At 38.7% G+C, this 27405-nt stretch overlaps 1 protein-coding gene across 1 annotated transcript in view; it reads right to left on the reverse strand.

The window, feature by feature from the left end:
* The window catches only part of LOC124643134, a 213865-nt gene that overhangs the window by 10928 nt on the left and 175532 nt on the right, over window positions 1-27405 (reverse strand). Inside the window, 15 exon segments of the mRNA XM_047182001.1 lie at window positions 3342-3494; window positions 5158-5274; window positions 5768-5878; window positions 6438-6578; window positions 11118-11248; window positions 11652-11871; window positions 12181-12281; window positions 12968-13081; window positions 13669-13781; window positions 14288-14438; window positions 14949-15110; window positions 15475-15659; window positions 16023-16264; window positions 16533-16661; window positions 17049-17152. Coding sequence (XP_047037957.1) covers window positions 3342-3494; window positions 5158-5274; window positions 5768-5878; window positions 6438-6578; window positions 11118-11248; window positions 11652-11871; window positions 12181-12281; window positions 12968-13081; window positions 13669-13781; window positions 14288-14438; window positions 14949-15110; window positions 15475-15659; window positions 16023-16264; window positions 16533-16661; window positions 17049-17152 — 2174 coding nt within the window.

Raw genomic sequence — 27405 nt, forward strand, 5'->3', positions numbered from 1 at the left:
TTATATTTTTAGGGATTGTCGCGATGTACTAGGGAAACCACTGTTGCATCTATACAACGTTTGCATTGCAACTGCTACGTTTCCAGATAAATGGAAACTCACCCGAGTAGTGCCTGTGCCTAAAGGTAGTGGAGATTCCGAACCGAGTAATAGCAGACCAGTTGCAATACTGTGTACTCCGGCGAAGGTATTTGAGGCGGCGATTCACAAACAGCTATATGTCCAGGTAAGTAGCCAGTTATCTGACGCACAACATGGTTTCAGGCCAGGACGTGGAACAACGGGGAATTTAATGCATTTGATGACGCGTTTGATACCGGCGGTTGATGCGGGGGTCCAAGTAGACGTCGCCTACTTCGATTTCAGGAAAGCGTTTGATACAGTGGATAACGATATCCTGTTATCGAAGTTGGCCGGCGTGGGTTGCACACCACATACGCTGACATTTTTCGCGAATTATTTACGAGATAGATGCCAATACGTCGACTGTGGTGGATGCCTCTCTGAGCCTTACTTCACAAGATCTGGGGTAAGTCAGGGTAGCAATTTGGGTCCTCTGCTCTTCATCCTCATGGTAAATGACTTACCTGAAGTAGTCAAAATGTCTACACCATTACTGTTTGCTGACGACCTGAAGTTGGTATACGAAGTGAAGCATGCCTCGGATCATGACATGCTACAGCAGGATATAAATAGGGTTGTAAGCTGGAGCATAGATAATAAATTGTTGTTTAACGTAGCTAAGTGTTCGGTGTTATCGTTCAGTCGCGCGCGCTTCCCGCGTCACCACGTTTATACTGTTGAAGGAGCGCCGTTGCAGCGTGTTACAGAGGTAAAGGATTTGGGTGTCACATTTACCGCTAATTTAAATTTCCGACAGCATATTATCGAAGTTTGCAAAAAGGCGTATCGTAATTTAGGGTTTGTTTTGCGACAAGCGAATCAATTCACGAATATTAGAGCTTTAAGAGTATTGTATGAGGCTCTTGTCAAGAGCCACTTAGAATGCAATGCAGTCGTTTGGTCTCCGCATGAAGGCAAGTATAAATTGATGCTGGAGCGTACGCAAAACAAATTCCTCCGGTTTTTATATTTGAAGCAGTATGGAGTTTATCCAGGATACCCATTTTTATATCCTACTTTATTTGTTCTGGGTATGGTAGGTTATTTCAAACTGGAAGTAAGACGGGAATTAGCACTATCTGCCTACTTGTTAAAAATTATTCGCGGTCATATACATAACCCTGCAATTCTAGAAGAGATACAATTGTGTGTTTCTGAGGAATACGTAGGCAGGAGGCGGAGGCCACCTCAATTCTCGGTGCCGCGCGCGCGCACCAACCTGCTGCAACTCGCGCCGCTCACGCGGGCGCTGCGCACGCTCAACACGGTGGCTAGACAAATTGATCTTTTTTCCTGCTCACTGACTGAATTCACAAGGGCTACTTTATGTGTATTATGTGACTATGATTAGTTTTAAGATATGATTATATTTTGATTAGTATTTTTTTAGAATGTTAGTTAGTTGTTGTTTAGAATGTTTAATTTGTCTACGCTATTGCATTAGGATAAGTTCCTGTAATAATAGTCGTAAGTTGATAATAATAAATAAATAAATAAATAAATATTCGCGTAAGCACTCAACCATTGCTTCAGCGTACACTCTTGATGATCAACCACTACCTAGATCCCATTGCATCCGTGATCTTGGGGTTCACCATGACTCCAAACTTAGCTTTGAAGAACATGTTGGCAAAATAGTCGCTAAAGCATCCAAATCTCTAGGTTTCATAATGAGTCTGTCCAAGTGCTTCACACAAGCCAAAACATTAAAAATCCTATACTGCACTTTTGTTAGAAGTCACTTGGAGTACGCATCCGAGGTTTGGAACCCACGGTATCATAAATATATTGATCGAATTGAAAGCATTCAAAAGAGATTTATAAAATACCTATGTTTTCACCAAAAAATACCCTACAAGTCAGAAAATTACCTTAAACTATGTAAAAAATATCATATACTGCCTCTAAGCATTCGTCGGGAGATTTCTGACTGCGTATTTCTACTGAAGACTTTTAATAACAACATTAACTGCCCCGATATTCTATCTAAATTCTATTTTAACGATTAAACGATTTAATCCACCGTTGTGTGTACCACTTACTTCGTCGAATTATAGGCAGAATTCATTCATTGTGCGTGCAAGTAGAAGCTTCAATAACATATGTAAACAGCATGATTTTGATCCATTTACGACAAGCGTGTCCTCGGCCAGAAAGTGTCTAAGCCTTAACTTTTTTCATTAATGCAAACTGTAATATTTTGATTTTGTTATTATTATATTTCCTTTCTTGTTGGCAGTACTCTTCTTATATAATGTTGTTCACAGATCTGTTTGTATATATCTGTATCTATACGTGGAGACCTGTAATTGGCTGTCCGTTTACCATACTGTTCTAAGTTAATTTTCTTTAGCTGTAGGTTTCCCATGTAAATTAATTAAATAAATAAATAAATAAATATGTACCCATACTCCATTTTAGTAGGCAATACAATAGTTAACTAAAGAAAAATATTCTTGATATTACTTTTTATTTAAAAACTCAGTTTTAAAAAAGGCTATCTTAAAATAAGCGTATCTTTGTTTTCCTACTTAAATATTAAATTGTAAGAAGCAACCCTAAGCACGGCCACGGCACGGTTGCGGTCACTGAACTGTGCGCTATCGCATTGGAATAACAATCAAGCGCTCGAGCTTTTAAGGTTCATTTTATAACGCAGCTAGGAATTTGTAGGTAGTTGGGGAACTTGTAGGTGCTTATAACAGTAGGTATGGACTTTTTTGTATGGAGTGATTTATTACGTAGTAACTATTATATAATCTGTGATAGTAGCTTTTTGGAGCATGTAGACTGTGTAACTGGGCATATATAGAGTGTCAAGGTTTTGTTATACCAGTGTACAAAAAAAAAAATATATATAAGACATTTTCCCACAAAACCGATTTAGCAGTTTAACTGTGAAGACATATCTGTCGCTGCCACGGAAAATAAAATGAGTGGAAGTGTCATTGAGCTGTTGCGCCCGTCGCAGCTTTCTATAAGCTATCAATCAATTGTGCAGAGACAGTAATGCCGCAAACCCACCGTACAAAGGCAAGTATACAAGTTGCTGTGTGCTCATGTCTGTTGCACCCACGGAAGATAAGAACGAGTGGAAGTGCCATTGTGTTGCTGGAAAGTTTGTTGCGCCACTTCTTCCCAGCAAAAACACATAACTAGTGGTGAAGAGGGGCGTTTTGAGGGCTCTAGCTCCCCACAGCCCACCAAGCAGTACTAACCTAGTGCATCCTCCAAGCTGTCGTCGCAGACGGCGTGGCCGCTATGCGCGGGCCGCAGCTCGCGCTCGGCGGCCGCCACGTCTCGCTCCAGCGTCTCAGTGCTCTCCGCGCCGCTCACGTCCAGCTCCCCACAGCCCACCAGCTCGAATGACTCTGTAACACAAGTACAGTGCTTGTAAGACTCGATATCATTGTGAAAATGTTAATATTCCACGATAACGTAACAGGAGAAATATACAGGGTTATTGGTAAAACACTAACGACCTTGCAGGACTGTATTACTAACATCATAAACTACAACTTTTGTTCTATGACTTTTTATAAAACATAATACATTTGCCAAAAACAAACATATAAGATTTCATTGTCCTATCTAACACATTTCAACTCTATCTTGCTGTAGACATAAAATTTGCACGCCCCTACCATTTCTTTACCAACTAAAGGCCCGATCGAGACCAGTCGAGCGATTAGTCGACCTTAGAGGATGCGGACGAGTCGAGATTATCACACATTACAAAAAATTCGTTTGGTGGAGGGTTTGCATTTTTAGAATGAATGCAAGATCTTTATCTACCCACACCTCCCGCGCACTGTGTGGCGGCTAGCATTGTAACGGCTAGGTGTAGGGATGTTTGGGAATCGTATGGCGCATTGTACCACATCTAGCAAGCATTCGCACCATTTCCGTGTACTCGACATCTGAATATCGATATGCCATTCTGTAAAGATAATTACGTTCGCACTACCGGATTTCGCTACAAGGACACGTATGAGGCGACGCGGGCGCATAAAACCGACTGACGGCAGCTCGTAAATAGGTCAAGTTCAAACGCTCCCCCGCCGTCGCCCAAGCCCCGCTCCCCTCCGCTGTCTTTTGTACTACTGATTACATAACTAGCGCTTTCTTTTGCTTCGCATAGACTTCGTAAATTTTAGAGCGTACAATTGAAATATTTTATTTTTGTGTGATAATTTGATGACTCTAAAATCTGAGAATTATTAAAAGTCCTAGAACAAAAGTTTTAGTTTATGATATTAGTAATATGGTGCTGAGAGGTTGTTAGTGTTTTACCAATAACCCTGTATAGACTTTTGTAATACTTCACATCTTCGACCTTTGTAATGTGTCAAAGCAAAATAACTCCTAATGACTATAGTTTAAAATTTATCACTGATACAATAACAAGGATGATGTCCTCCTAGTCGATTTCAGCCACAGCGGGTGTTCTCACATAAGATCAGCCAGCTGCACAGGACATATTATAGTGCACAAGCATTTGCGCAGACACAGGTGCACTCTCATAATAAGATGCGATGGCAATCCAAGACGATCAGAGAAAGATTGAGTGCAGAACCGACATTTACGTATTCTCCGTTGCACGGGGGTATCAATCACCAACTTCTAAACCAAGGGCTGATTTGTGAAATTTTCTTAAAGTCACAAAGCGATTCATTGCACTTACGACCTCTAGACCAACTATCTTTATCTTTTATCGTGATCTTTTATCTTTATCTTTTATCGTTATCCTTTATCTTCATCTTTAGCCTTACCTTAACTCTTCCTGTATATTTTTCTTTATCTTTACCTTTTTATCTTTATCTTTTACTTTATCTCTTTCTTTACCTTTTCCTTTATCTCTTTCTTTACCTTTATCTCTTTGTACGTCATCATAAGGCAAAACATGAGTTGACACTACTCATTATAACACCTATGCTTTGTACCATGTTTTTACAAACTAAAGTATCTGTATATTTTATCTTGATTTAGGAACTAGCTGTAGTTGTATATAAACCTCAAACAGAGTATACATACCATGCGTCCTGACTCTCTGCTTGACGCGACAGCTGTCGCATCGGCCGGCTCGCGCGGCGACGGCGTCCGCCTCCGACACTTGTAGTGCACGCTGTAGTGAACGCGTTAGTGCCGTCGCTGTGGGAAAACAACATTTTATAGCTTCGAAAGTAATCACAGGATAATAATTACTTTTTCACATAAATAGGCAGACAAAAAATGGGTGGTTCATTCTGAGGTTCAGTATCTAAACTACTATCCGTAATGCGTTTTCTTCAGCTTGAAATTTCTGTGTATCGAAATACCCAGTCTCCGTGATGGCACGAATCAATACTATTTACTGTCGAATTGTCCTGAAATGTACTGGCTAGGACATTGACGTCATGTCAGAGTTTCTGCCCGTTTGTCACATCATACCTGTTTTACTGGTAAAATTTATGATAATAGAAAAGAAGAGTATAATATGGCGTCGGATTCATGACGTCAAGAGCCTGACTAGTATACTGAGACGTCTATTACGGAATACTGCATTTATTGAGTCCGGGCATAATATCGTAACCACTTTATAATTCAACATTTCAACAACAACACATTTAAAACACCAAATTAACATAAAAATATTGGTGCATACCTTGTGCATGTGCAGCAAGTAACAGCTGATGCAGGTCGGGTCCTGACTCCTCGTCCGCGCTGCTGCTGCGAGACAGGTTCGGTCGCGACTGTCGGAGCTCGCTGCACACATCTGTACGAGAAATAAAGTAGTCTTTATGAGTAGGTATACAAATTAACTTTCATACTATAAGTACGGGATACTTGTAAAACGCAAAACAACCGATGATCGGCTGTTGAAACCCGCAGTGAGTCGGTACGTAGTTGTCTATTAGTAACAGATTAAGGCCCGAGTCACGCCGGAGTGGCAGCGGCCGGCAGAGGCCGCGCGAGCTTTAAGAGATAGGTACTGGTCCTTTAAGTATGGAGTTAAAGCTGAAAATGATTTGAGTAGTGCGCACTTCTCGCACTTCGCACGGAGACACACATCTACAGCTACACTATACATACCGACATCGCCGAGCGCGTCAGCCACAGCTAGCTCGGCAAGCTGCGCGTGCTCCGCGGGCGGCACTCCCAGCGCCGCGCCCACTACTGCGGAGACACACATCTACAGCTACACTATACATACCGACATCGCCGAGCGCGTCAGCCACAGCTAGCTCGGCAAGCTGCGCGTGCTCCGCGGGCGGCACTCCCAGCGCCGCGCCCACTACTGCGGAGACACACATCTACAGCTACACTATACATACCGACATCGCCGAGCGCGTCAGCCACAGCTAGCTCGGCAAGCTGCGCGTGCTCCGCGGGCGGCACTCCCAGCGCCGCGCCCACTACTGCGCACTTCGCGCGGAGGGCGCGGGAGATCACGTCGTCTAGGCGACGGAGACGCTCTGACGGAGATAAAATAGAGGATTATAATACAGATGCATATATCAGTGTTAGTGAAGAAGTAGTTAAAAAAATATGGTTCAATCTAAGTATTCTTTGACAGATTGATCTTGACTTGATAAGGCACCCGAACATCTCATTAGTCCTAGTTCTCGTGCACTCGTAAATAATAATAATAATAATAAGCCTTTATTTGTTTCCTTGACTTAATCCTATTACATAAGTATTTTAAAATATATAAAAAAAAAAGTTTGACTTATGCGTAATATAAAAAGTTAAAAAAAGTAATAATGCTAAATTTAATATTAAGTCATGGCCCCTCTCGGGTATAGGCCTCCTCCAACTGTTTCCAATGTACTCTATCTCTTGCTGTATCCATCCAGTTGTCTCCTGCTACCTTTCGTAGATCATCAGTCCAACGGTCTATAGGTCTGCCTCTAGCTCTCTTGCCTGTTGGACCTTTCCATATTGTGACGAGTTTCGTCCATCGTTCACCCTTCGTTCGTATCATGTGGCCAGCCCATTTCCACTTCAACCGCATTGCATGCGTTACCGCATTTATAACTTTGGTTTTGCGCCTTATAACGCTGCTTCTTTGTTTATCTTTGAGCTTTACGCCTAGAATGCTTCTCTCCATAGAGCGCTGGCATGTGCGTATTTTTGTTTTCGTGTATTTATTGTAGATCCAGGTCTGTGCTCCGTATGTCAGGCATGGTAGTATACATGAGTCCATGACTTTTTTCTTAAGATATAATGGAAGTTTTGATTTTAATGTTTCTTTCAGGCTCCAGAACTTTTTCCAAGCCATATTAATTCTTCTGTCTAGTTCATCTTTATGCCGTGTGTTTTTAAATGAAATGAGCTTTCCTAGATATATATAGCTATCGACATATTCGATTGGTGTTTGGTTTACTATAATGGGGGTTTGTATACTGTTTGTAGCTACTTTAGTCTTAGAGGTGTTTAGTTGTAGACCAATGGTATTGCTAGAGTCACTTAAATCTGTAAGCATTTTTTCAAGTTGTTTTGATGACGTCGAGAAAAGGACTATATCGTCGGCAAATCTTAAGTTGCTGAGGAACTTGCCGTTTATATCTATTCCTTTTCCTTCCCACTGTAAACCCTTCATTATATTTTGTAGGACTGCAATAAACAGTTTGGGTGAGAGTGGATCTCCTTGTTTCACACCTCTGCGTATATAAATTGTTGGTCCTAGTCTATCGAGCTTCACACGACTTGTGCTTTTTGCATATATGTTTTTGATTATATTTATGTATATATTCGGAATGTTTTGATGTTTCAGTGCCTGCCAAATGCTCTCGTGTGATATGGAGTCAAATGCTTTCGCATAATCTACATACGCTAGGTAGAGCGGGGTCTTAAATTCTTGATATTTTTCCACTATTTGCTCTAGCGTATGGATATGGTCAATAGTTGAGAACCCTGGTCTGAATCCTGCCTGTTCTTTCGTTTGGTGTTTCTCTATATCTACTTCTATCCTTTTTTCTAGACACATTGCGAATAATTTATACATTGTTGGGAGTAGACTTATTGGGCGGTAGTTGCCAATATCCGTTGGATCACCTTTCTTGTATAATAGAGTTATTCTTGATTCCGCCCATTTTTGGGGGATCTTTTGTGCTTCCAATATTTTATTGAACAATATGATTAGGTGCGGAGTTAATATATGTTTTCCAATTTTTAAGGCTTCGTTAGGAATATTGTCGAATCCTGGGCTTTTCTCGTTCTTTAATTTGTCAATAGTTTTTATTATTTCAGTAGCGTTAAAAAGTTGAATAGGACTATTTATTTCCCAGTTATAACTCTGGCTCTCTTCTTGCAACAATGCTTGTTCGTGGTTGTAGTTTTTATCGTGGTACAAGTTTTTGTAGAAATCGGAGGCTATTTTAACTAGATCCTCACGTGTTTGTAAAGGTTTTGTAGTTTTATTTGACTGTAGGCTTGATATCCACTTTTTATCTTGGTTTAACTGTTTGTGTGCTTTCTTCTGACTTCCTGTTTTTAGGAGGTTTTTCTCTATTATTTTTAGCTTATAATCCTGGTAATCTTGTTTCAATTGTTTATTTGTAGTTTTAAAGAGTGTAGATAGTTCCTTTCTTTGTTTCTGTGTCTTACGTGATACATGTAGTAGTTCTGAGCGTTTTTTGATAAGTTCTTTCGTTTCGTTTGATATTATATGTTGTTTCGGTTTTTCTGTAGTAATTTCGTTGTAACTTTGGTGTATACAAGTTTCTAATTTTGAGTAGAATGTCTCTATATTGTCAACATCTTCCCAATATACATTTTCTATTTTATTCGTTAGATTTGATAAGTACTTTGTTTGGTTTTGTAGGTTTGATAAGTAGGATGTGGCTCTACCAAAATTTGTTCTGCATTTCTTTTGCTTTATATTAATTTGTATTGTGGCTCTTACAAGTCGATGATCGCTTGCAAAAGTGTTGTTATTTAAGATTTCTATATTTTGGAAAAGCTTTGGGTAGGTACTCATAATATAATCTATTTGGTTTCTTGTTTGTTTGTCTGGTGTGATCCACGTCCATAGGTTGTTAATCTTCTTTTTGAATATAGAGTTGATTATAGTAAAGTTATTTTCAATTGCATATTGCACCAATCTGTCGCCTCTTTGGTTTCTAATGCCGTGGCAAAAGGGCCCGATGATAGAGTTTTCTTCATTTTTTCTTTGACCTATTTTGGCATTAAGATCACCCATAATTATTTCTTTGCCATTTGTAAGGCTTCTAGCATGATTTATTTGGTCATAGAAGGTATTTATCTCCTCTTCTGTTGCGTCTTGAGTGGGAGCGTAAACTTGTATGATGGCTATTTTTATGTTTTCAAATTTAAGATTTAGAAGGCAAACTCTCTCGGATATTCCTATGTAATTGTCTATATTCATTTTGTATTGTTTTTTAATTAAAAATCCAACTCCGTGTTGTCCTTTTGGTTTGCCTGTATAGCAAAATATATAATTTTCATCTTCTATGATATCGTTTCCGCTTCTTCTTACTTCAGAGAGTCCAATGATGTCATGCTTGATATTAGTAAGGGAGTATTTTAATAGTTCCATTTGTATAGGTTTAAGTAGAGATCTAACGTTGTAAGTACATATATATATATTTTGGTTTGTTGGAGGGTTGTAGTCTTTGTCTCCCGCGGTGACAAGCCGTGTTGGGAGGCTGAGAGAGGGAGGCGTTAGTTGCTACTTCTCTTGATTTTGATTGTCGCCTTGCATTGTGGATTGATCTTTCTTTTGGTAGGAGAGAACAGGAGCTTTTATAAGATAGTTGTTCATATTGTTAGTTTTATTAATTTTATTTGGTTGGTTTGTACTTTGTTCTTTGTGTTTTAGAGTTTTCGTTGTAGTTTCCGGTGATTCAGATAAGTTTCTCTTTTTATTTTGATATTCTTGTGGTACTTTGTGTTCATCTTGTCTTTTATCGTTATCATTATTTATTATAATAAGTTTATCGTATTTGAGGAACGCTTTTCTCCCTTTTTTTCTCTCCTTCTCGGCTTCTAATTGTAATTCTTTTCGTTTTTTTAGGACATCCAGGGGGTAATCTTCTTTAATATAGTAGGGTGTTGATTCTAGTAGTTTCTTATTTTGCTGTATTTTTATTTTTAATCCCATCGTTTGTAAAGTTACAATAATTGGTCTTATCTTTTCCCCTTTTTTTCCTAGCCTTCTTACATGTTCTATACAGTTGTTGTCACACTGTATTTTTAAAGTATTTCTTATTATATCTAGAATGGTTTTCTCTAGGTTATGGTAGCTTTTTTCGTTTTCTTCAACTCCAAAAAATATTAAGTTTTTCCTTCTATTGAATCTTTCCAAATTGTCTATGGCAGCTTTTTGGTTTTCTAAATTTTGTTCTATTTGTTCATTTTTTATTTCCAATTGTGTGATTTTGTCATTGACTGTGTTAATTATGGTATTTTTTAATTCTTCTTTCATGTTTTGCATGTCAACCTTCTGCTGTCTGACTTCTTCTTGTAGACTGATAAGTATGTTCTTGATGTCCTCCATATTTCACAGCAATAACAGTAGTAGCGCCCTCTTTGGGTGGTGATGATTGTGCATATATTTTGAGGTTATTATGTGTTACTTTTTTCTTAAGTTCCACTGAAATTCCACTAAAGTTTGTGCTATCACGGTTATTTAACAGCTTTTTAGTAATTAATTGTTCAGGGTTATTCTAATTTGTCCGTAATAGGCACTTCACCAGTTCATGAAATATTTTGTTGTTGTGGTCTTTTTCACTATTTTTTCCAGACACTTCACTTTAGATTGTTCACTTGTTATTTCCACAGATTGTCTCGCAGTTTATTTATATATTTTATGCGCTTCCACAGCGAAAATTCACTTTTAACTATTTTAAAACAATTAATTTTACGGAGTCGATGTTTACTATGACACAGTAGCGCCCTCTCTCGTGCACTCGTACTTGTACAGTATGTCCTGCGCAGCCGGCTGGTCTCTGCACAATTAGCTAGAAAGACAGGTACACAGCGTTACTCACCCTGGTCGGTGTAGGCGACGAGCGCGGTGTCGGCGGCGGCGGGCTCGCGCACGAGTATGGCGTGCGGCGGCTCCAGCGCGCAGGGCGCCGCGCCGTGCGTGCTGATGCGCCCCACCGTCGGGCGACGCGGTCTGAGGGAGGATACAACACGAATATACTAAGGGTCGAGCTGAAGGCCTGACCATCTGTAGCCATCCAATATACAAAACACATACAAAAGGTGTCCCGACATTATTTATATACGGGAGGAGTGCCGTCTTGAAAAATTAAAATTGCAATATAATATAAAATATTTAGAAGATGATATGCAGATACTTTGTGTATTGAGATGACATAGCTAAATTAAATCATAGAACATTCTGTAGCATAATTCTAGAACAATATTGTCCATATCCCATAGTACCTACAAGAAAGAACATCGTCCTATTTAAATAAAATTGAAACTGGAACAAAAACAACACAATTTGTTCTCTTCCCAAAACTTTCATACTCCTCTTAACTCAACTCAAAATATCTATCAAAAATTCAACTCACTTATGCTTATCATCCTTATCCTCCGTCTCCTTATCAGCGGAGCTCCTGTCCTCTCTGTCCGTCCGCTTCTCCTCGTCCGTCCTCTTATCCTCGCGGTCGAGAGAGGCGCGCTCCGCTGACGTCCTCTCTCGCTCCTTCTCCGTGTCTGTCGTGTCGTCACCGGGGACAGTTGATGATGATTTTTCTGAAGCGTCTGATGGGTTGCGGGAGACGTTTACGCCTAGAGATAGAAAGATTTAGGAATTCATTAATTTTATGGACTATGTGTGAAATAAAGTAAATTATTATTTTTTTTTTCTTCATTACTCCGAGAACTTAGAATTCAAGTCGTCCTTTTATTTCTTATTGCGTTTAATTGCTTATGTCATTTAGAATGTTTACATAATATCGACACACGGAAAAAGTAGCTTATACTAAGTGGTTTATGGTGTTACTATAGAAAGTATAGAAGGCACATGGAAGAATTTAACTATATACAGTAAAAAATGTGAAATATAATAAACATTGTATTAGTTTCGTGAATACATACCAGAGTCGTCGTTGGAGCGTGAGTGCGCATGCGCGGGCGTGATGGTGGACTTCAGCTCCGTCAGCTTCGCCAGCGGCGCCTCCTGGATGTGCTTCACCCAGCTGAGGAACATTACCATTGTGTTATACCTAGCTTATACTCAATGCTCAATACTTTATTGCGAATCAAAATCAAATCAAAAATCATTGATTCAAACTTGGCTGCAAGACAGCACTTTTTCAACGTCAGGAATTTACATAAGACAGCTCCCAAAACGCCCACCCTTCACCACTTCCTATGTGTTTTTTCTGGGAAGAAGTGGTGCAACAAACTCCCCAGCAACACTGGGCAACACATTCCACAATGTGTTCAAAGTTGGTGGATACAAATTAATGGAAACAATTATAAACCCTGTCGGGCACAACAAGACTATAGATATATTACTGACGACTGTTAGGCTAAGTACAAGTTTTTCATTTCATTTCTTACATTGGTCCATTGTAGATATTGGCCTCTCGTCTTGACGAATCCAATATATCAGTAATAGTATTTGAGAAAGCGAATGTAATTTTAAGTTTTAATACATAAGAATTTATCGGAATTGAAGTGAACTTAAGACACACAAATACTACATAGTATCAAAAGTAAGTTATAATTTCACCTATAGGAAATTCAATTTAATTTTATAAATCTGTCGAAGAACCAAACAAAACAACATACGCAATCGAATACCGAAACTTTTGTGGGAAGTCGGTTCAAAATTGCCAAAATGCACTAGTAATCATAAAATATAAAAATGAATACTTACGAAGTATACTCAGGCACACTGTTAGCCGACAGTTCATGCATCTGAACGCCGTTGATGTTCATCAGGAAGAACGTGTTGCGCACCGCCGCGTTCGGACGAAACAGCACCCTGTCCCTGTACGCATAAGGAGTATAATTGACTGTACAGTTATACCATTTATTTGTTTAAAACATATCTATTTTATTTTTTTTTTAAATTGTACACACACATGTAATAAAGAAACACGACAGGAAAGAAAGAATTTATACACGTAATGCTTATTTTTTATAGTTTAAATTATAAAAAAATATGTAAAAAGTATACAGTCATTATGATGTAAAAAAATTGACTATGTGGGTATGAGTTAAGTTTAGAATTGAAAATAACGCTTCTTTGCAGTTGAGTAGAAAGTAAATGGGTAAGAAAAAATTGACATATTTGCCAGGAGTCTTCACGGGTCGTTAAAATCTTCAAATAAAAGAGAATCGAAAGTTGTATGTGTGTAGTTATTGAAAAAAAAATACTGTAAATTTTTAGAGCAGTTTCAATCGCTGTCGCAGTTTTTTACAAATAACAAACTTTCATGTAGTAAACTATAGAAATTGAAAAGTCGAAATAATGAATATTAGTGATAGGACAATTTTTTCAACACCTATTTATGTAATTATTTACATGTATGAGTGACATGAGTGTATAGGAAGATAATATTTTACAATAATTACCATTTAATTAGAGGTGATAGCATGAGCGACTGGCTGGGATGTGGGAATGGTTTGAGCAGGAACTTGTCGCCTTCTCTCTGCAGTAACACCAGGCTGTCGTCTAGCATCAGGGCCTGGAGATAAACAACGTTATATTATTATTATAATAGGATAATAATAGTGCTGGTGTCAACTAATAACCGCAAGGGATGATTTATCATAAGGTCAAACAACGAATGAAAAGAGTGTCTATGGAGTTTCTTTTCTTGCCGATTTTTCTCCATGAGACCTTTGCTTGATGTTTCAAAACTAGTACTTAGAAGTCCTGTTAGAAATACAATACATATGTTGATTTGAATTGAACGTGGCATGGTTGGATGAATGATCATCCTGATATGACGAGTGCCTGCGTGCTTCGGAAGGCACGTTAAATAAATTGGTCCTGGTTGTCATTTGAACATGTTTGACAGTCGTTACAGGTAGTCTGACAATCTTATCAAGAGGTTGCCTGGGTAACTGGGTCAAGGAGGTTAGATAAGCAGTCGTTCCCTGTGGCCCACTGGTTCTCAGCTGTTTCCAGTTGAGCTGTAAGTCGACCCTAACATAGTTGGGAACGGAAGACAGATGAAGAAGTACATACGAGCACACTGATCCGCTTGGAGGAGTCGTGGCGGAGCGTGAGCTCGCCCTCCGTGCGCAGCGCGTGCGCGGCCAGGTCCAGGCGCCGCAGCTCCTCCCACTCGCCCGACGCCGGCGCTCGGACCTCCAGCTTGCTCTGGATTGTGCGTAATCTGAGGAAAAAGGTCGTGGATTAGGATGTTTCAGGAGTTTCATTTTTGAATATGTGATTGTGAAGGTGCGTCTACACGGTGCATGTAGCTGGAGCATGTTAACATAACAAGAAGCCGCGGGTGGGTATCTTGCTTTGGTACATGCGCGAGTTGCTGGCACGTTTTTAAAATGCATGTAACAAGGCACCATTTAGATGCATCCCAAAATAACACATACAATATTTGAGATAAAATAAGTTTCCTTTGGGAACCAAGTAGGTATATTAAGTTACGTTTTGAAAGAGAGCTGCCAACCGCACGAGAGCTGCACTACTGCTTTGTATGTATTTACATGACACCGTTTTGGATAGAAGCGGCAGCAGCATATGCAGTCAGCCCTAAGATATCGACCAATTTTATGCAGTCATTGCACATACATATATCGTTTTTCTGGCGACGTCCTCCTCTTAAGAGTCGCTGCTCACTGTCTTCAGTATACCTTCGAGGAGCAGCTGGTAACATGTAACCCACCTGTGTTCATTCTCGGCAGTCCTGATGGCGGTGTCGACGCGTTGCAGCACGTCCCTGGCGACGTCGTGTGCTCTGCGCAGGACGGCGACGTCCTCCTCGCTATCGCAGTCGCTGCTCACTGTCTTCAGTATACCTTCGAGGAGCAGCGTGTATTTCGTTAACCTGGGGAGAAAGTAAATCAGGTATTAGGTAAATTTAATAACTATTGCCTCCTAAATCATTTTAGAATACCCGCATCAAAACAGTCGAAACGTCAAACAAATATTTTCCAAAGGTGACCAACATCCCAAATATCAATTTAGTCTTTAGACCCCTAGATCCACAAATAGCCGACATTACCTCAACTCTGCCTCGCTCCTTGTGGCACACTGGCTTCCAGTCTTACCGGGTAGCTGAGTACCAGTGCTTTGCAAGGAGCGACTGCCCTATCATGATCACATGGGCAACCCAATACCTTGGTGAGACTGGTGTCAGACGGGCCCTACAGTTTAACGTGCTATAAGTGAAGTATAGATATGATAATCACCTCTGCCACACGCAAGCCAGCATGTCCTTGAGCTGCAGCCGGCCACAGAGCGGCTGCTGCTCTCGCGCCGCCAGGAACTGATGCAGCTCCTTGCTCTTGCGGCGTCGCTCGCGCAGCGCGTCTAGTGCCATGCGCTGTCCGCGGCAGAACCGCGACACGCAGGAGGAGTAGCCGGATTCACCGAGCTGGAAAATAAATTATTATTATTACTTTAAAAATTGTTATTGATGGAATAAGTGGACACTACAAGTGCTAGGACCTTGAGAAAAAGACGATTTGGATACAGAATTCTGTCATAAACAATTATTAATGAAATAGCAAGATTCATACTCATTTTATACTTATTTACCACTTATTATGATGAGAGAGTTGATACGGAAGCAACCTTAGCACTCATATGTGGTTTTTGTCAAATTACTTTACTCAATTAAAATTAGCCATTAATCGTCACATGTTGAGTAATTATTAATTTATACATGTAAATAATCATAAAGTCACTAATACCTAACATTAAACAAGAAAATCTCCTCTAAAACTGTGGAACTCACGGTATTCAACAACGCATCAGCAATGGGCCGTATCTGGACGACATGGTTGCCCGCGTCATTCCTCGCCGTCCGAAGATCGGAGTAGAGTCGGGAGTGTCGCTCCCTGACCGCGGGGAGGTTGGGGAACAGCGCCTTTAGCTCGTCACCCGCGAGGAGGGACGAGTGTCTCTCCAAGGGACGGAGGAAGACGACTCCTAGTACCCTCAGCCAGCGCACGTGAGATCCTTCTGATACGATCAGTTCTGGAAAAGAAAATATTTTCATTTGTTTCAAGGTGTCAGTTATTTTGTTGTTCTACAGATTTTGGAGGTTCAAAAGATAGTATTTTTTATGGAAATTATATATTCCGAATTACACTTAGATACTTACATGTCTTACAAATATTATGCTTCAAAATTTTAAGGATGTCACAGATTTGGAGACCAATGTACCCGTCTTTCAGAGGGCACGTTAGACTATGAGTTCCAACTCTTTCGTGATGCCTTACATTGTTGGAGACACTGTACTCACCGTGTATAACCTCCTGGCGCTTGCGCAGCGTGGCGGAGAGGTCGAGCGAGTCGAGCACGTGCGGTGGCAGGCTGTCGGCCCACTGCGCCGCCAGCGGCTCTTCCTCCTCCGACCAGTCGGATTGGGAGGCTGCAATAAATATCATGGAAGCTATAGAAGTAGCTATGGAAGGTTTCGAGTAAGAACGGGTAGATACTATGTCAATACTGTTTTAAATTCACATTTGTATCAGAGAATTATATTAGTTAAGAATGATTCCGTTGTATCATTATCTGCCATTGAAGTTTGTCTGAATTAAGCAAGGCACAAAGTCAGCAAATGTGCAAATAATCCACAGTATCGTGGACAAGATTATATACCTTACTGAACTTGGGGATTCTGATCATTAGAAGACATTTGTCTGATCCGCAATTTTACTGAAAGTTGATCGTTTGACTAACAAGCTAAAACGGTCGAAATGTCATATTTTATTACGCCCAGATGGGTAATACAACATGACAAACAGGAGGAACATACCTTGCTGCTCAGCAGCGACGGTGTTGCTCTCGTTGCTCCGAGAAGACAAGCTGGAACTGCTCGAGCTGCCGGAGGGGGCAGTCGCCGCACCAGGCTCCAGGTCACTATGGAAACACAACCATAGGTTATTTAACTGCTGAAGATGGAAGAAAGAATTGTATTGGATGGAAACGACGGGGACATGGAAATGGCTTTGAAAAGCAATTGGAATAAAACTTGAAACCTCATAATTAAAATGTGCAACACACTTATGTCACCTATTCGTAAGTATAAATATGTTAACATTTAACAAAGACCATCTTTATCTTACCTGTAATTCAAATTCAGATATTATCGGATCCAGCTAGACCAATCATTTGAAAAACATTTCACCTTCATTGAACGTTCTTGACAGTTTTACAACAAATAAGTTTTATTGAGTTACGTTCTGAATTATTTTCGGTATCACCAACCGGATCGTTTTGTGGATTTTGGCATTCGCGTTTTATTTGTGCTATCTATCAAATAGAAGTCTATCTATAACTTTTATAGACACAAATATGATTATTCTTTTGTTTTTGTTGGAGCCCTATTCTTATAGGCTTGTTTTTTCTGCATATAAAATACTGAATTATATTAAGTAACAAACAGTGTTATTTGTGTGGGCCCTATCAAGAACCGGGGTAAGCATCAATGTTAACTTCAATAATTCCGCTTTTTGTCCAAGTTTCCGTAAAATCCACAAATATTATCGATTGCCATAGATCCATTTACCAAAATAATTACAAAAATTATATATATTGTAGCGAGAAAGTTTTACATACAATTCTTGACTAAAGTTAGTGCAAAGTCAATCTCCCGCGCATGGGCAATTGATCGCGTCCGAGCAAAGGTCAGAAGGAAACGCCAGTCCAAACATCGGACGGGAAGTTGTAAAACCATTGCTAATTCTGTGCGCGACTTATGAAATACTGCGCCGTTTGCTACTGGCTTACTGCTTCTTAATGGAGAGATTAACTAATTGCCGGGTCTTTGGAATTCTGATTGTAGGAAACTATATTTAATTAGGTATCCTTTTTTTTTCAAGAAGTGCTATGGATTTCCTCGACCGTTCTTCTCTGTAAGACCCATTCCTTGGATCCCTGAATCTAGATCTTGACGTTTCGTAAGATCATGTTTTCAGTCTTTACGAGTATGTTATGATTTTTTTTGTAGACAAAATGTACAAGTGACTGCGAGGCAAAAAATTAACACTCGTTATCGTACTTGTTAGTGCACACATACAACGAATTGACGTAAGAAACTCCCTGCAATATTGCATTATTACCTCTAGATAATATGGGCAATTAGACGATAGGTATTGATTTTGACGATCTCCTAAAAATTTCACTCTTATCTCAATACTTTCCATTTATTCCTAAAAACTAAGCAGACCACATTTTATCTTCCTTTCAGCGACAAATTGAATTTGCTACGAAAAATGATTTCATCAATATCGCCGAATTACTTATTGAAATATTCCGCAGAGTAAATGATTCTTCCCGAGGCTTATTATGCAAATATTGTCACGTGAGGGCCAATATTTGCCTTTTCATGGTGTCAATATATCAAAAAATATATAAGAGGAAGATACTGAAGTTCCGTATTAATAAAAGTCCCTTTAAGACTATCACAATGGCAATTAATGAGGCAGGTATGACTTAAGAGATTAATAAAAAATTCCACGGCAAATCCTCCTAAGTTAGTCATGTGAAAACAAACTATAACTGAGGATCAGGCCTCTTTCTTAAGCCATCATCACCCCCAGAAATCAGGGTTGGATCGCCTAGTCAAGAATGGTCATTTTGAATTTCATGACGACATACCCTGTCTCTTCTATAGTATGATTTTTGACAGGCTCTATCTTTAATTCACACCAGAATTTTCTGTATAGCATATCAAGAAAATCGAACACAGTACTCGCTCTCATTTTCCTCATGTTTCCCTCCCAATCTGTGCACTTAATGATTGTAATTCCGCGGTCGGTCGCGAGTTAACTCGGAAACACGCCGAACATTCCCCAATACGTGACTCGAATGAGAGACAATCGAATTGATTCGTTTTACCAGCCAAATGGGGTGGCTTTAATATGTTAGCTACCTTTGAGGGAAAAAGCTGTTTTGGACCTGTAATTTGTTGGTAATTGTTTTGTTGTGGTTTTAGAAAGAATTATGATAAAGGAGGTTGTTTAAATTGATAATTTGTTGGCCAGCTTCATATAGGGTCCTAAAATTTTACAAAAATATGAAAGTAAACAACTTTCCCATAGTAAAATCATTATGTAAAATTGAAAGACAAACGCCCACTTTTCCTTGACATAACGTTCCCAGGAGTATCAGTATGATTAGCAAGGGAAGTTCCAAGTTCATTTACTATGCAAACGATGTCCATACTAATATCGCATCGTAACCACTTTTTCTTACAAACTTTTTAATTCCAATTAAGAAAAAAGCCAGTAAATATATAATAATTATAACTTTCATTAATAAAAACAATGTGCGTATAGGAATTTTTCCGCCGTCATTCATGGAAAAGGATGCCATCAAACAGATTGCTTTTGAATTCCTATAATTATAACACCCTGACACTATGTGGCTAATGGGTGCGAAAACCTTGGAAAATTCCACACTGTAAGATTATATTTTTCAAGGTGGAAATATGAAAGAACTTTTATGTCACATAGTAAATTAATTGAAAACTTCCATTACTTTGTAATTGTCACCATGTTGCCTGCAGTTAGATTCTTGCCTTAAGCAAACATTGTCACAAGCAAGTCAGAAAGAATCCTATTCAAGTATTTCATTACATAAACATAATTTGGTGATTTTAATAGACTGCAGGAAATAAGCCAGAAGTTTGAGTGACGAAAAGACTGGTATTTAATCATTGAAAAGCCATAGTCTTCCTATAAACTTTCCATAGACTATCTTAACACTAGTTGTCTATACTTTACACTTTATTTCCAAAATCTGACCTGCTCAACAAATTCTCAAATCACAGTCAAGTGCTGCGTTTAGTACAACAATAAAAGCGATAAGTCGGTCTAACAAACTGTCAGTTTTAAATGAGCTACTCAGTTATTGTGAGCGTTACGAGATAACATTACTGCTACCGTCCATGGTGGCACGTATTAATGTGTTTGTGTGATTTGGGATGAGTTTTCGTACTATTTATTTACTCCATCGATGTGTATATTGTCACGTTTCTTGTGCCTATAGGGTTCGCTAGGAATGCGCCAAATGTATGACGCGAATACTACGGTAAATATGTTCACAGAGTCTTAGGGTGTATTAAGGTCGAGTCCTAGGTCTCTATTGCTAATGAACTGTTTAATTCCTGGTGGAGATTCTCCACAGTAATAGGGATTAACTGTCTGACAGTTAGGATCATATAGGCCCCTTTATGAGGTGTTCTTATTCGAAACCAGAAGAGTTGCAAGTTCAATAGTATCAGTTACACCAAGACACTTTTCTGACATAGGCTCGAGACAAGAGTGAGGAGGGGGCACCAGAGTTGTCAGCCCCCATACATATATCAGGTTTACCTCTCCGAGAGCGTCCGGCGAGCCAGCATGGCGACGGTCGGCGGCTGCCTTCCAGCCGGCAGCGACACATTCCTGGACACACGGGGGGGCGCCGGCGATGTCATGGTAACACTTATCACTATTTCTCACTGACACTTAAGTTATTCTTTATATGTAGTCTATTAGCATAGTTATTGCACTGGGTTGGGTTATTTGGTAGTGTAAGTTTATCTTTGGTTTATTTATCACTGTACTTATAGGCAAGTATTGTGAAGCGATGTTATGAATTCTGAAGTTGACAAAAGAAGAAATAAATAATTAAATAGTACTCCTAAATATTTCATAATCGCCCTTCCTCGTTAAAATTAAGATGACAGACTACAAGTCTACCACGTTTCAATCAAACTCAACTAAAGTATGATCGCTATAAGTATAAATTGTTTACGAAGAATTAGTAACATATCGTTCTGTCTACAGTTTGAGTAAACTGTGAGTGCGATATGTACACAAAGATCAAACATATTTTGTATTAAAATTACGAAGATTAGCAACTTATACGTTAATTCTGGATCAGACATATAAATATGAATCATGATATATTTTAACAGATTTTCCAAGAATTATGCATTATCATCTAATAAGCGTATTGACAAGGAGCATCCCAATAATGTTAGACTGGAAACCGATCATGACCTTCCTCAATACTGACATAATTTGTGGAAAGTGAAGGCAGATGATGCATTATGATGATTGGTTATTCAAAAACGTAAACTATTCTGCCGTTTAGGCCTGAACTATGCGTTCTTTACCCGACTATGCCATGCAAAGGAGGGTAATGAGTTTTTACAATACAAACTTAACTTTGGCACATCGTAGTAAGCTCTTATGACCAACACACCGTAAACATAATATACTATAACTACGTTTGAACCATAACCATTTGTGACGTTGGTTTGATCTCAATGGCGCCCAACATAATAGACAATAATGGTTTAAAGCCATATGTAGACAGTTATGGACAAAACCCTATGTTAATAGCCAACCGCCTAGGAAAATCATACAATTATGTTTTTAATGCCTATAAGGCAATAAGGAAAGGATACATTACAATATTTTACTTGAAACGCGAAGTTTTGTTGTGTATTTACTTTATTGCCTTTTTCTACAGATTTATTATCATTTAACATTAATGAGACTATCAGATCGGTTTCCGTATTTTTTTACAATTTATGAGTGTAAAGGTATCATTTGTTTGTATTAAAGGAAGTAATCTTGCAAACTACTAGACCGTTTGTGACAAAAGATACATGTTATGCATAGTTTGGTTTAGTTTAATTTAAGTTATTTTTAATTTGAACGTTGTGCGCACCTGTAATTAACATATTTACGCAGAACTTATTACAATTGTAAACTTATATATGTGAAAGTATTTGTAAATAAGTTGTTGGTGTGCCTAAATAAATAAATAAATAAATGTGATTATAAATGACGACGAATCTCAAAGTATAAAGAAAATCATTGCATCATCTGCTTTTCAAATCTTTAAACTCCTAAAGTTCAATCAAAACGATAAAATAAAAATGAAGCTTTCAAAACACACAGTTTTAAAGTCTGCAAACAAAACCAAACTGCAGCTATAAACTGCTAATGTTTACTAGCCAGGTCAGTTTCATCCTAGGCTGAAACCTAGCTTGATTCTAAGCCACGTCACTTCTTATAATAATCCTATATTTATATATTTTTTATGCCCGATGGAAACAAAGGAAAACTTCCATTGTTTTTCAATCGAATTTACATTAATGAAAGATTGATAGAACAATGTTTTTCTTGCAAAGAGGTGTAAAAATACCGATCACACTTAGCTGAATATGTTTTGCGTCGTCAGTAAGTGTATTTGATGTGATCTCGAAAATAGCTGAAAAGAATCTGGTTGAATCACCATCGCGCTAGACTTAAATAGAAGAGTTCTGTTGCTTTATTTGTCAATGACTAATTTATTTAAACTCCTACACTGATCTGTTCTGGATGTAACATTTAAGAACATATTAAAATATCATTTACAAGTACTATCTATGACTTAATACTGAGTGGCCATGAAAATGTACCTGATTTTAAATCTGTCTCTATTTCTCATAAAAATGGTATTACCACAAAGATTAAAAACCACGAAATAACGCAAAGTAACGAGATAAAAGTAAAAGTATATCTAAGTAACAATTAAGCCGAGCTCGAGAAATAAACGAAAGCGTGTCAGTTACTGAACGTATGCAGATTTATTGTTTTATTGCTGTTATGCAAAATATCTATATTATCACGTTTTCTTGACAAGGTGACGTTTTCTCTAGAGTTATGGAGATCTTTTTGTATACATTCATTTTAGTGGAAAAATACATTTGTTTTTCTAAGAGATAATCCTGACCAAGACGGCATATCCGTTTACTAGATTCTTTCAACGAGTTCATCTGTGTCCTAAAGACACCCTCCTTGATGAAAACTATAGTTTTAGCTTTCCTCGATAAATGAGCTATCTAAAGCTTGTGGCACATTGTAGCAGCACGGCAACAGCACGGCAGCAGCACGGCGTCGCCTCGAATTAAGACTACGGCTAGCTGTCAGCGCGCTAACCACGCGCTGTCCGCTCGCCGTCGGCGCGCCGTTGGCGCTCCGTTGGCGCGCCGTTGGCGCGCCGGCCGCGCGCCGGCCGCGAGGTGTAAGCTTGCTGTCACCGCAAACTCAAAATTATTTTAAGACGATTATGATTGATGTTATGATTGAACACGACGCAATGACGTTGTTTCGCTGCCGGCTCGGAGTCGGCGCGCAATTAGCACGCCGTCGGCGCGCTGTACGCATGAGGACCGCTCGCTTGCAGCACGCGGGCGGCGAGTCGAGTTGTGTGGAAGCGGCAAGCACGCTGACTGCTCGCCGTTGGCTTTTTTATATTGACATTACGAAATATCCTATAATATACACGATTTAATGCTCTAAATTGAATGACACCTTAAATGCTGGTGTGGAGCCATGCTGTTGCGGTGCCGCTATAATGTGCCATAACCTTAAAACTGCGATAATTTTTCAAATATGACCAATGTTAAGTAGCAGACGCTTCAGCTTTATAATATGTATTAGGATAGATTCTCAGCCAAAAAACAAGGTGTTTGAAATTCCGCCTATACTGACAGCTGTGCCAGATTCGAAACCTTTGAAATTATTGGTGAATTTTATATTTTAGGCTTTTCTCGAGCATCAAATCTAACCATATGAATATATAATAATGTTATACCGCGTGTCACTGTATGACCTATGTCAATTAGATCCATTTGTCGCCTAACGTGACATGTAAAGCGCTGAGCAGAGTTTTCTAACTTAAAGGAAATACCTACTGAGTATCTATCGAGCAATTAAAAAAGTATTTTCGGATTTAATTGATACTTTGCGTGTAGTAAAACTTTTATTGCTCTTTGTGATAGTGATAAATTAAAAAGACGTTTAAGAATACATTATTTCAAGTGGAAAACAATCTAACATGTTAAACTTCTTTCACGGTCAAAAATACTGAAAATCTACTTCAAAATGCTTAGCCATGTCTTAAAGGCAGCAGAATTTAGTGTACCAGACTCAAGTCAGCATAGATTTTCAGAGATTTCTCAACGAAATCGCGATAATTTCTCATCAGTCATGGTTTCAGTTACATAAATGACGAAAGTTAGGAATAGTGATTACTATTTGGATCTACAGTTATTCAATAACCGAGTAACAAATTCATTCGTAAAGTAAGTTATACTAAACTATGTAGTTAAAACTAAGTAATTACGGTAGAAGTTAAAACATTATGATATGAATGTTTCTCTGTTGGTGACGAGCTCAGGAATGCATGCTATTATTGTACAGAACTACCGGTGAGTAAAACAGCTGCTTACAATATGAGGTGCATCATTCATCTATTAAGTATTTTTAAGTGTATGTTGAATGTGGAAGCTTATCTCCGAAATAACTGATCGAAGTTCGGTAAGACGTTCAATTGAATTGATTCAATTTACCAAAGCGGATACTATTTGATAAGCAAGTACTGTCGAATAGCAATCAATTAGTCTATCAGTAAAATCCGAAAGTAAAATCCACGTTTTTATCACCACGCAACATTGCACCCATTCCTACATAATCCTACAATGAAAAAGAAAGAACAAAATCGAATTCAAAACACCGCTGTCACAATGGACGTTGAAATTAAAACAATTAATACTAACACTGTAGATTTAAATGTCAACACTGTTGAACACAATAATTAGGAGATAGTTGATTAAAAACACTGTTCACTCGATACTGTAGAAGAACTAGTAGTTTTGTATGGGGCGCGAGAGTACGTGCGTATCGTTCGAGTTTCGCGCGTCGACTAGTCGTGTCCCACCGTGTCAGATGATGGTCTTATATCAAAGCATTCAGAAAGGGTGTACATTTGTACAATGTACGAGGGCCACAGCTGACGTACAAAGATTCCGTCCATTGTAAATGACGTATTGACAGAAATTACAATATTTAAAGGGGATCATAAACAATAGTGGTAGACTGTAGTAAATAGAAATTACGTGCATCTGTATAAATGAGCGCATTGAATTCAATGGTGGAATTTCTTCCGTAACTTTTTACATGATACATATTAGTATTAATTGATTAGATGTTGACCCTGATAGTGATCTTGCTAATGTTTATATGAGAGCGCTTATTATGATTTTTTTTTTTTTAGTAGAAATATAGCAGCGAATTAAGGAATTTAGTTATTTATTGTGTTTTCATTCCCGAACCGTGTGACCTTCTTTATAAACATTTTCAATGTAACACATTATAATCAAAACAATGTTTGAGCTGTGTGCCAGACTTCTTGACCCGGCAAAAACCATGAAACCTCCAAAAAAACCACATTACTTTTTTTAGGTAACAACTCCAACCATTCGTATTTATCGACACCCATTTCCACCAAATCTTTATAGCCTAACCGCAGATAAGAGGTGTCACTCCAATTATCTGGGCCAATCACAACACGGGGTCATAAAGGCACCACCCCCAGCACCCCGGGAGTCAGGTGTGCTGCTGACGTCATGGGGTGCGCCACCACCCCCACAAGTGGAACGCATAAAGACACACCATTGTCAACTTAGACCGTATGGGTGAGGTGACCAGGACGACTTGTAGAGTTAGGACAGGCTAAATTCTAGATTGAAAAATTATGTTCAGACTGAAATAAGAAGGAGTAATGATGGAAAAAAGAGAAAGAATGTAGTAAAAAAAGAAACTAGTAATAAACATTATATTTTTTTAAACCATAAAAGAAACATAGGCACAATCAAAATTGGTAAATTATGCCACCAAGAAGAACCTGAGTCATAATTATTTTAAGCTTTATATGTAACTTATATGTAATTTATATAACAAATCATAGAGAAAATTAAAAAATCAAGTGGTGAGTAATTTTCAAGATCAATAGGCATTCAAATAAATGTTTCTTTCTTTCTTAATTTTTCTTTCGAAATCTTTGGAAGCATCTTAGGGGTAAATATCGAAGGTCGTGTGACAAGACCCAAGTACGCAGAGACCAAAGAACCTCGGACAGTCCCAACAAACTCCCACCACCTTACACACCACAGCACCATTAAGTCGTCAACTTACGGCACCAGGTTATGTTGTTTGTGCCCATTTGTCATTGGCGTAGGTTCAGGTCGGGCTTATGTGCGCATAAATCCTTGGGCCAATAGGGGCGCGGCTCGGGTGCCTGTTTGCGAACATCAATTAGGTGGAGCTTTAAAAAGTTGACGAGGACGTGGGATTTTTCCTTTGGTAGAATGGCGAAAGCAGAAAAAAATATGGTAGAAGTATCAACATCATATACAAATGCATCATAAACTGAATATATTACAACCTCGAACAGCAGCAACAATTATTTTAGTTACCTTTGAGTTTGACGATTATTATCATTATGTTACTTTAGAGCCCACTTTTAGGAAAAAATATGTCTTCAAATGAAGTCTTAAAAGCAATGCTGCTAACGACCATTTTAAGAACGGGAGTTTTCAAACAAAGCACATAAAAAAAATTGCAATCTTTAATACCTATTTAAGGTATTGCAAAGTCAATCGAATAACAGCAAACGTCGTAGGCGCTGATTACACAACGCAAGATACCCGACAAGGCACGGCTCGTCACTCGTCGGTACAATTATGATAGCTGCATTGTACGGCTTCGAGGCTCCAGTGACTTCCTTGACGCCCCACTTGACACCGCGAGCCTTCATTGATCACGTTAATCATGTCTTAGTATGTACCTTGCTTGCAGACGAGAAAAACTGTACAGAAAAATATGAAAGACAAAGTACTTAATGCTCTGTTTTCGAATTTCACGGTTTTCATAAACAGGAAAGCAGGTTAGAATTAAGTCGTAACTGAGGTCAGTTTATGAATCGCCACAAAGAAAGATGTACGCCGCCCATTAGTAAAGCTAAAATTATTCCCCACCAAATGAACGTATCAAATTCAAGGCAAGATTAATAATGACCATCAGGATTGAGGAGCCACTTTTTGTATCTTAATGAAATTTTGTACTTATTTAGTAGTAAATTTAAAAGTATTGTAGGCTCAATCTTGGAATTTGTAGTATAATAGTTCAAAAGTTATATGAACACAAAAGTGGCTCCTCAATCTAAATATTTGAACTGAGGAGCCACGTTGGAACACAGAAAGTATACGATGTACATTCTTGAAAATTTTGTATGATTTAGTAGTAATTGAGCGCAATGAGTACTAAGAATTTAATTCCAGTACCTTT

This window comes from Helicoverpa zea, chromosome 26 (genome assembly GCF_022581195.2).
Source record: "Helicoverpa zea isolate HzStark_Cry1AcR chromosome 26, ilHelZeax1.1, whole genome shotgun sequence".
NCBI classification, from domain to species: Eukaryota; Metazoa; Arthropoda; class Insecta; order Lepidoptera; family Noctuidae; genus Helicoverpa; species Helicoverpa zea.